At 43.5% G+C, this 10,923-nt stretch overlaps 1 protein-coding gene across 1 annotated transcript; it reads left to right on the top strand.

Moving 5' to 3' along the window:
- Positions 1–6,695: 6,695 nt before the first annotated feature.
- Positions 6,696–7,546, top strand: LOC131478692 (testis-specific Y-encoded protein 3-like). Its single transcript, XM_058659279.1, has 4 exons — positions 6,696–6,898; positions 7,021–7,132; positions 7,227–7,372; positions 7,475–7,546. Exons 1-4 carry the CDS (start codon positions 6,884–6,886, stop codon positions 7,544–7,546), a joined length of 345 nt encoding a protein of 114 aa, XP_058515262.1. The 5' UTR covers positions 6,696–6,883.
- Positions 7,547–10,923: the final 3,377 nt, after the last annotated feature.

Here is a 10,923-nt window from a genome sequence, read left to right as displayed (position 1 = left end):
CCGGAAATATCAAGTGAAAAAAATCAAACCAAACCTGGATTTGAATAAAGATAACAGCACAGCATGTCAAATAATGAGTTATAGAAAAAGGGATAAAACTTTTTACACATCTAAAAAAGCTTATTGCATTTCTGAATCAGCAAATGACAGAAGAAGCAAATTGTTTTGTTCATGCTGATCAAAGACCTAGTAAAACAAAAAACAACCCAAACAATAATTAGTATGAAGTAGACAATTATTAAAAATAGGTAAATTAAAAGAAAAATTAAATAAGAAGCATAAAAGATCAGCAAAAGAGCTTATTTAAAAAAAACGCATAATATATGGTACTAATCTCTATGGCAAGAAAAGTTTTTGAAGATTCAAATAAATGAAAAAGGAGATAAAGCAATGCATGACACAAGTGTACAAAATTCAAGAGCAATTTGCTAAAACAGTTATATGCCAATATTTTGTAATATTTAGGATAATGATGGATTTTTAAAAATGCATATATTCAGCCATGATGACATGAAAACATAAGTAGATAAATAACTGAAGTATTAACAACAGATACACTAATTAAGATTCTCCCAAAATAAAAGCCTAGATAAAACAGAAGAGTACATTATGCTACTAAAAATTTAAGAAGAATCAATACAGGTTGTTCTTCAAATATTGCAAACAATTCAGAGTGAGAAAATTATCTCAAACAGCTTCTGAGGCCAGATGCACCTTAATCAGAAAGTACAATCAATGAAATAGAGAGAGGGCTATTCCTAATTTGTTGGTTGCAAAAGTCCTCAGCAAAACACTAGCTTATCAAATTCCACAGCTCACCATCAACATCATTCAACCAGAGCACATAAGAATTATGCAGGGATTTTTCAACACAGGGAGACAATAAATGTGACACACACCACAGTCTATTAAAGAATGAACACAATAATAATCTCAGATGACAAAAAAATGCATTTGTAAAAAAAAAATAAACCTGCATTCATGCTCAAAACATTAAGAAAAGTCAGTAATGAGGAAGAGTTCTCAAAGTTAAAGCAAAGTGTTCAGCACTCACAGCCCATTATAATTGCAATATGGAAAAGTTGCCTAAATCTTTTATTTGTTCTTTCTTTTTTTTCTTATAAAAGACTTATATGATTTAATTGAAAATTATTTAACATTTTTTTTTCTTGGAAAGACAGATCAGTAGAAAGAAGGAAATAGAAACAGAAAGATCATCTATCCATCTGGTTCACTCTTCAAGTGGCTGCAGTGACCAGAGTGTGCTTGATCTGAATCCAGCAATCAGCAGCTTCCTACATGTCCCACAGCTACTCAGGGTCCCAAGGTTTTGGGCCATCCTCTATTGCTTTCCCAGCTAGGGGAAGGGAACTAGTGGGAATTAGAGAAGCTAGGACAGGAGCTGGTGCTCATGGATTCCAGGTGATGCAAGGCAAGATATTTAGCCAATAAGCTGCAATGCCAGGCCCAAATCTCTTTCTTCTGCTGATCTTCAGAACAAACAAAACACAAGATGTTACAAAGAACAAAATTGGGCCCAGTGCTGTGGAGTAGTGGTTAAAGTCCTCACCTTAAATGTACCGGGATCCCATGTGGATGCCAGATCTAATCATGGCAACCCTGCTTCCCATCCACCTCTCTGCTTGTGGCCTAGGAATGCAGTCAAGAATGGCCCAAAACCTTGGGTTCCTGCATCCGCATGGAAGATCTGGAGGAAGTTACTGACTCCTGGCTTTGGATAGGTGCAGCACCACCCATTGCGATTACTTGGGGAGTGAATCATCAGACAGAAGATCTTCCTCTTTGTCTCTCCTCCTTTCTGTATATCTGACATTTCAATAAAAATAAAATACATCTTAATAAAAAGAACAAAACAATTCTTATACAATGAGAATTTAGTGGAGACATAACACCAAACTTCATGATATCTTACAAGTAGTGGTTATCAAAACTCCATGGAATTGACACAAAAATACACATTAATATTCATGTACCACAAAGAGGAATGCCAGACTATAAAATATATCAGTCAACTAGTAGTGGCAAGCAAACTGAAATCAGTCCAGAGAGAAATAACAGATTTATCAGCAAAATTGAGGTGCAAATTAGATTGTGTGTGCAAAATAGAAGATAATTACCTCAATCCTATACTGCAGGAATCTAAATCTATGTTCTGACAACCCACAAGTGCCAAAAGAAAGCCTTAGCAAAGCCTATAAAGACCTATGTATGGCCAAAGGGTTTTTATAAAAGAAATGAAGAAGAATTGAAAAATTTAAGGGTATTCTTCTGGCAAGGCAACAGGCTTCTAAACCCCTGCACTGCAGCTCAACCATACACTGATGAACCATAAAACCAACTCCCTCTGGAAGAATGGATATGTAGATCAGATGAGCAGACAAGGATGAGGACGTATGAAATAAATAGAAGCAAGATTGCATGCATGCTCCACAATATATCAGCTTCTGCATGAAATGACAGTTACATGATTCAAAATAGTGACTGCAGGGAAACTCAGTATTAAGTGAATAAAGAGGGTCATATGAATGACAAAATAAAAAACAGAGGCAAAAGAAAAAGATGATTGAGCTGAATAATAAAAGTTAAATAAAATTAGAGGCAGAGGAGGAAAAGGATGGTGAAAGGAAAGAGCAGGAGAAGGATGAAGAAGAAGAAGGAAAGGAAAAGAAAAAAATCTCAGTAGATACTGAGTCACAAATCGTGAAGTCAGTTGATTAACTAGGGGATTAAGTGAATTAAGAGTAGAATATTTCAGAGAAAAAGATTTAGGTGTGGTTGAGAAGAATATCACTTTAAGACACTAATGTCAACAATATCAAAGAGGAAAATTAATAGTATCAAAGATCTGAGTGAAATATAGGACAACACTACATGGTGATCTCAGAGTTCACTGCTACTGAAGGCAGTCCAATTCCCTGTGGTTTCCTTGGTAGTTGGGATGTAGTTCTTGGTGCCTGTACTGGTAGTCCTTGGTGAGGAGCTGGAATTCTCCAGGGCTGGGATAAAGGCTTCTTTCTGTCCACCTGCTCCACTTTGGGGCACCCCCTGCTCTGTGCATATTACCTCCTGTTAAGAGGTTTTCAGGATTGCTGTTGATTCCCACATATGTCTTTGAAGTTTTACTATTGTCTAACGCTGATTCGAGTCTGTTCTCTATGAATTACCAGTTATGTTCATGATAGGTTATACTTCATATCTTCCTCACACAATCAAGGAAATGGAGGCTTTCTTTGCTCTCCTTTCCCATTTCCAAGTAGCATAGGGTCTTAAAAGGTATATTAGGTTTTACAATTCTTTAATGTAGATCAAAAACAGTCTGACTCACATTGATTATTGGTTGATAGGTTAATCACAGTATCTTATTGCATGAAATACAGTCTGTTTAGGGTTGGAATAACTTTACTTTACAGGTACTGTTTTTCAGGTTGATATCATTTCATCTTAAATTAAGGCAAACATGTGGTATCTAACCTTTTGGGATTGGCATGATGGTTTCCAGTTGGGCCCATTTGGCCACCAAGAACTGCATTTTGTTTTTTGTTTTTTTTAATAGCTGACTAGTATTCCATGGAATAAATTAACCATAGCATTCTTCTCCAGTCTCCTGTTGATGGGCATTTTGGTTGCATTCAACTTTTGCAATTATTGATTGTGCTGCAATGAGCATAGGGGTGCATGTCGGTTTCTTGTGTAGCAGGTGTTTTGGATATATTCTAGGAGTGCTATTGCTGGATCATATGGTATGCAGATTTTCAGTAGTTTGAGTGTTCACCATGCAGATTTCCATAGAAGCTGTACAAGCTTGCATTCCCACCAGCTATACAGGAAGCTTCCCTTTTCCCCATATCCTCACAGCAAGGGTTGTTGGTGGTTTGTTGTATGTGAGTCATTCTTACTGGCATTACATGATACTCGTTATCTTCATTTGGATTTCCCTTATTGCCAGGGAACTTCACATTTTTTCATATGTTTGTTTGTCATTTGGGTTTGTTCCTTTGTGAAATGTCTGCCCATTTCCCTTGCCCATTTCTTAAGTGGTTTGTCTGTTTTGGATTTCATCAAACGAAGAAGCCTCTGTTCAGCAAGGGAAACAAAGTAAAAAAGCAACCCACAGATTGGGAGAAGATCTTTGCACATTACGTAGGTGAAAGGGGGCTAATCTCCCAAATACACAAAGATATCTAGAACAACCAACACACTGCTGCTTTCCTTAAAAGTCCTGAAAGTAGATCTATGTGTTCCAGAATTTAAGGTACATCACATCTCTTACAGCTCATCAAGAGGTTCTATCCAACCCAAGGACCGTGCTAAGCTGGACACTGTGTCCACCACAATGTTAACACATGTCATCTGAAACCCTGCAATATTTCTCAAGTAATGTTAGCAGAGAAAGCTCTTGAATACAAGAATCACAAAGTGGCTGCTATACGGGCTCAGTCACAAGCATGCCCTAGGTGCCTTGTGGGAGACATGACTGTTCTAATACCATACAGCTCTCTGCTCATGCCTCTGGGCAAACTGAGCCCAGTACTTAGAAACCTACCACCCAACTGACAGGCCCAGATGTAACTGGAGACACCCCGATTCTGCCAGCAAGTACTTGGTAGACTGCCAGTTGGGAAGCAAACCAGGAGCAAACAAAACATTGTGGGATCTCTCTTTCACCCGTAATCATTTCTGAGTGTGCAAACATATGACTTTGCTTCTGCGTTTTATTTACCCTCACTCTGTATAGGTGTGCTTTCACATGATCAACCTAAACAGTCTAAAAGAATAAAAACACAATTTGCATAGAGGAGATTTATCGTTGTTTTAATAGCCATGGAATTTCTTCACGTTTCATGAACCAAGCCCACTACATATGTTGCTAGTGGGGTTATTATTATTGCTATTATTATTATTTCTTCCATCCAGGACTTAATACAAACGTAATACTTTCGTGGCTTTTGAGATATTTAACTTGTAGTGAAACCACACTGTGATACAGATAGTGCAGAATGTCAAGTGAGAAGGCTCAGGTTCCTTCAGCATCAGGGCACCCCAGGCTGCCACTGAAACCCTCGAACTCCCAGTACCTATGAAACTGTGTCACATAATACAATGTAATTAATGAATAAATTTTAAAAAAATAAAGTAATTGTGATTATGAAGGTTCTAATTTCAAAAAAAAAAAAGTGCTAAAAATTAGTTGCATGAAAAAGTTAGGATCAGGCCCGGAAGGTGGCAAGAATCCTTGATTTCCCAAAGAGCTTGTCTACACCACAGGCCCAGTAAGCCCGAATAGAATTCCTAAGGACAGGGGATCTAGCAACCAACGGTATGGAAGGGCAGGGGACCCACCAAAGCCACACAGGACACATCATCAGAGCAATCATACGTTAGGCCCCTCTGGGCGCCTGTCCTTCCACATGCTTTTCTTCTGGCTGACCCACAACGGCTACCTCAGCATGCCTGCACCAGAAACATCGCCCACAAGCAGGGCTGAACCCAGGCAGCCCCGTGAAGGGCAGGAGGGCTGCTGTCTGCCCCTTTCACCCGCAGCCTGCATCCCTGGTAAAAGGCCAAGCTGGGCACACCCCGGAAAGGCTCCCTCCCTGAGCACGGGGAGCCCGGGCGCGGCTCAGGTGGACACGCTTGCTTTCCTGCTCACACACCGGACTTCCCCGGAGAACTCAGCACGCTGTGGGTGGGTCGGGGATCAACTCCACGCACTGCGTCGCCCCACCCCGCGTCAGCGCCGAGATCCCTGCGCATGCGCCTGGTGTTTGCACGTCGCCACTTCCGGGAGACAGTGAGGGCCCTCGGCTGACCCAGGCGGTGTTCAGGCAGGGAGAAGTCGGGACCTTGTCCACAGGCTCGGTTCAGGATGGCAGCGGCTGCGCACCCGGGCCCGGGGTCCACTGAGGTGGAGTATGGCGGTGGTGGGGGGCGGGAAGGAAGGGCCTAGAGGGGCTTTAGGACATAGGCCCTACAAGGATCCTCCTCGAGGGAAAGGCCCCAGGACCTGCGCAGTGACCACTGCCGTCAGGTGACAGGCGGCTTGTGTCCACTGCTGTGACAAGGTGCTCCGTGTCCGTTCTGAGGAGGCCCCCCAGGAAAGTGAGGCCCGTGGGTGAGGGAGACAGCCCGGCCCCGCTGGGCGACAGCAGCAGCAACATGGCTGCTGTGTACTTTGAAGTGGTGGGGTAGTAGCTGAGCGGGAGGTGGGAGGAGCGTGCTGGAGGGAGGCGAGCAGTCGAGGAGAGGGAGGAGCAGGAGCTCCTAGCAGCCTGTGTTGCACACCAGGAAAGGCGGCATGAGAACCAGCTGGCCCCACCAGCGCTTGGGTCAAGGGCCCTCCTGCCTGTGCTGGAGCAACTGGCAGCACTCCAAATGGACATGCAACCTGTCAACAGTGAAGCAGCAAGGGCTCATGAGAGGCTAAGGAAGAATATGATGCTGAGGCGCAAGGTTCTGCAGGAACGCAGAGCGATGATCATTCAGGAAATGCCTGGCTTCTGGGCCAGAGTTGTATCCTTTTATCTGCTGTGTCACAGTGGAGAGTGTAGGCATGCACAGTGTGAGCCTTGTGGAGATGCTCCAGTGTGAAAAAGTCGCCATTGCCAGGAAAACGGACTTTCTGCCATGGGTCATTTAAATGCGCCCTATATCGGACTGGGAAGGTATGCTGAGTCTTTTGCATAGCACCGAAGATGGTAATCAGGAATCTGCACCCTTGACAGCTGGTCAGAGCATTGCTCTTACCTCGTTGCCACAGACATGTTGTCCCTATAATCTTAAAGCTCCTTCACATAGGCATTTTGTGAATCATCCACAGATGTCAGCCATGGTACGTGACAAGGATCAGGGCATCCTTAGCTAAATGATCAACTTACAGGTGAGCCCAGGGATCCTCAGGCTGGTGTGCGGTACAAAGTACAGTGAGAAACATGACCCACCTCAGAAACTGAGCGAGAACATATCAGGAAACTTTGCATGGGCTCCCTGTTGTCTCTGCAGGTAGATGAACTGGAGTCTCCTGGTAATTACTGCAAGATCATGTTATTCTTTGGGATCCACCCCTACTTCTCTAATAATGTGATTGTTAAGGAATATCTGACCAACAGCCATGGTGAGAAGTTTCTCAGAGACTTAAGTGTTGGACATGGGGTTCAAGTCCTGGCCAGTGTGATCTCACCCCCTTCTACATTCTTTTTTTCCTGTAGGATACACCGCATATCATTCCACTCCAGTTAAGTGGCGTCGCAAGTATAGATGTGAGGCCCACAGAAGCAGGTACTATAACAACAGTCTCAATATCTTCAGCTGGCTTACAGACCACACTGTGGCAGATTCTGACTGGATTGCCGATGTGGGTGTTCACATGTGTTCTCACAAGTCAGTTTGGTGAGTTTCTGGGCGTTGGAGAAATGTTGACCCAGCGGTGAGCTGACTTGTCCCTGTCTCCTGTCAGATCATCTGCAAGGACGTTTGGCTCAACCCCTTGCCCTATTACTTGGGCTCCAAGTATTTGGAGATGGCGTGAAGGCTGTTGAGGAGCCCAGGAGTTGTGGATGAGGAGCTTGTTGTTAGACACACGGTAACTTATTTCCCAGAGAGAGGAGCTGTGATTAGAGGAAGAAAGGGTTTGACATACACAGGTCCTCCAGGGCCATCCTGGTCCCCATTTCTCCAATGGCTCTGTTCACTTCACAGAATATTACTGGAGATATATGTTAGAGAACATATAATGACTGGCGACATACACACCCACTGAGAAACCAGGTAATCTGGATAGTTTGCTTCACTATTATGGATGCATCATTGCTGCTCCACCCATGGTGTCATTTCCAAAACACCCTGTTGTGTGTTTGTGCCAGTATGTAACCTGTCACTGTCACTGTTTCCACAAGTACCCATGGGCATTTATGGCACACACTGGCAGTTAACACCGACCATTGATCGAGGTTATGGTAATGTATGTCTGTCTGCTTCCTTGTGGTGATTTCCACATCTCAGGTAATACAGGCAATTACTCTGCATGAGAAAAAACAAACTTAGTGTGATGTGGAGCTGTAATGGAAGGTCACCCATGAGGAGAGCAGAGCTGCTTATGCAGACCCTGGAAGATTTGAAACATGTTTAGTGTTGTTTTGAGAAAATGCTTCTCTGTACATATTTGTGTCTTTCAGAGCACTTCAAGAATTAGGATTAAATGGGTTAGAAGTGTGTTCATCTGGAAAACATTCTGGAGAAGAATGACATCATTGTCTCAGAAACAGAACACATGAAAGAACATATAGAAGTGATAATGATACATGAACACAGCTTTGTATGTCAACCCCCAATAGTGCTGAAGAAAAAATAAATATTGTGACTTGTTATGTTTATGCTTCATGGTTTTGATTTCAGATTCAGGGAGGAAACCCTGATCGACATCAGTTTTGTTTTGCTTTCCTTTTAAATTAATAAACAGTTTTTGATGATGTTCAGTATGATAAAAGCAGTGCTTATGTACATATGGACCACTGATTAGGGTGGGAAGGGTCTAGAAAAAAGGAAAAGTGGGTGAGAAAAATGTTTACATTTGTCCTTTTGCCTATTTCTTTCTGCATTTGGGCGGAATGGGGAGAAGAAGGGAGAGAACTGTCCCCAGTGGCTTTAGAGCATCAGCACCTAAATGGGGATGAGGGAATGGGGCCGCTAGATGTCATCCCAGAGTCCCTGATGTGGAGCATATAGCAAGGGTTTGAGCAGTTCTGAGATGTTGATTTCACTGCTTTAAGGTTGAGGAAATCCTTCCAAGGTCCACTGACTGACATAGTCCACCTTGGAGGCTCCATATGACCAGATTCTTGTGGTGAAAGCTTGGCCAGCAGGGTTGTTCTGCCCTCTGCCATCTATCATGATAATAGACATCTTCGTCCAGCCTTGATGATCTGCCATGTGCCCTGGGGACATCTTGGTGTGTCATCCACTTCACAGGCTTCATCAACCGATTCCCAATTACGACCTGTGTATTCCACAAGCAGAACGTAAGTCTTGCGATTTTACCCTAAGGCTGAAATCTTGAGTCTCATGGTCCAAGTGCAAAGTCTACCCAAAGAAAACTCATCAGAGTTGATCCTGTGCTTGATTCTCGTGTGTACCAGTTAGTGCAAGGCTCTGCTCAGTCTGTCACCCACATGATGCTACACACATGATATAATTCATTCTACACACATGCTGGTGCTTGATGAAGGTCCCCAGGTACACCTTGTCCATTAACTAATGGTTCTTCCTGACCAGCCCAACCCTGCACACCACGCATCTGGCCCTCACATACAAAACGGGAACTGAAGCCTAGTCAGAACCCGGACAGCCCCTCCCAGCCCAGCCCAGCCAGTCTTTGGCACCTGCACATGCTGATTAGTGCAGCCGACTGGTCCAGTCTGTCCTAAGCCCATTTGACTTTTATACACATCAATGGAACCTGGTACCTGGCTGGGTCTTACAGATCCTGCCATGCAGTCAGTACAGGTGCTGGCAGGTGCTGCTGCCTATCCATGATGTCCATCCAGCATGTCCACCCACAGCTCTGGTTCTCATGGTCACTTACTGCAACGCTTGCATCCATATCCTTCCTTTATAAGTTTCTCCAGGGAATACTTCCTTTAGGCTCTTGGACGTGAGGCTTCAATCACACACACACACACACACACACACACACACACACACACAATTATTGACAATTGGCCATTGCTCATGAGTGCAGAGGAACTGAAAAATCAAGAATCCCTGAGATTCAAACTAAGGTGATACACACAACTAAATGTTATATCTCCTTCTTAATAGCTATGTCTTGTGTTTTAACCAAAATTACTCAGGAACAGAGTGAGGTTGGCAGTATGAGAGAGAGAGCGAGAGAGAGAGAGAGAGAGAGAGAGAGAACTGCAAGAGAGAAGCGGAACAAAAGAGGCTTGAAAAGATACCTAGATTAGAGATTTAGAATGACCACCAAGTCAGTGAATTAAATATAGGATTGATTGTTTTAAGACTAGTTGAAAAAGAGTAAAACAAAAGACAATGTCCAATAGTGGGGACAAACATTGTGAAATAGCGATGTCATGCATAAACATGCAGAAAAAGTACTTTGTGCAACACCCTGGTGGATAAAGTGCTTGGCTTGCAATCAGGGTTCTGATATGGGCACAGGTTCTAACTCTGCTTCCCATCCAGTTCCCTGCTTGTGGCCAGGGAAAGCAGTCAAGGATGGACACATGGCTATGGGACCCTGAACCCACATAGGAGATCCAGAAGAAGCTCCACATTGCTGGCTAAGGATCCACTCAGCAGCCTTTGTGGTCTCTCAGGGAGGGATTCAGTTGATGGAAGATCTTCCTCTCTGTCTCTACTCATCTCTGGATATCTGACATTCCAATAAAAACAAATAAATCATTTTTCAGCTTCTTTTAAGATGTATTTATTCATTTTTTATTACAAAGTCAGATATACACAGTGGAGGAGAGACAGAGAAGAAGATCTTCTGTCCAATGATTCACTCCCCAAGTGAGCACAATGGCTGCTGCTGTGCTGATCCACAGCCAGGAGCCAGGAACTTCTTCCAGGTCCCCCACACATGTGAGCAGAGTCCCAAGGCTTTGGGCCATCCTTGACTGCTTTCCCAGGCCACAGGCAGGGAGCCTGATGGAAAGTGGAGCTTTTTTTTTTTAAAGATTTATTTTATTTTTATTACAAAGTCAGATATACTGAGAGGAGGAGAGACAGAGAGGAAGAGGACCTGCCAGGATTAGAATCAGCAGCCATATGGGATCAAGGCGAGGACCTTAGCCACTAGGCCATGCTGCCGAGCCCGAGAGTGGAGCTTTCTATGTGGGTTGCCATATGGGATCCTGTCACATTCATGGTGAGGACTTTAGGTGT

Source organism: Ochotona princeps, chromosome Y, assembly GCF_030435755.1.
Source record: "Ochotona princeps isolate mOchPri1 chromosome Y, mOchPri1.hap1, whole genome shotgun sequence".
Taxonomy (NCBI): domain Eukaryota; kingdom Metazoa; phylum Chordata; class Mammalia; order Lagomorpha; family Ochotonidae; genus Ochotona; species Ochotona princeps.
This window is presented reverse-complemented; position numbering and strand designations above follow the sequence as displayed.

Excerpts from the sequence above, each read along its gene's own strand:
- LOC131478692 (XM_058659279.1), top strand. Across the intron at positions 7,133-7,226 it reads ATATCTGACCAACAGCCATG|GATACACCGCATATCATTCC; the intron begins GTGAGAAGTTTC and ends TTTTTCCTGTAG. Across the intron at positions 7,373-7,474 it reads ATTCTGACTGGATTGCCGAT|ATCATCTGCAAGGACGTTTG; the intron begins GTGGGTGTTCAC and ends GTCTCCTGTCAG.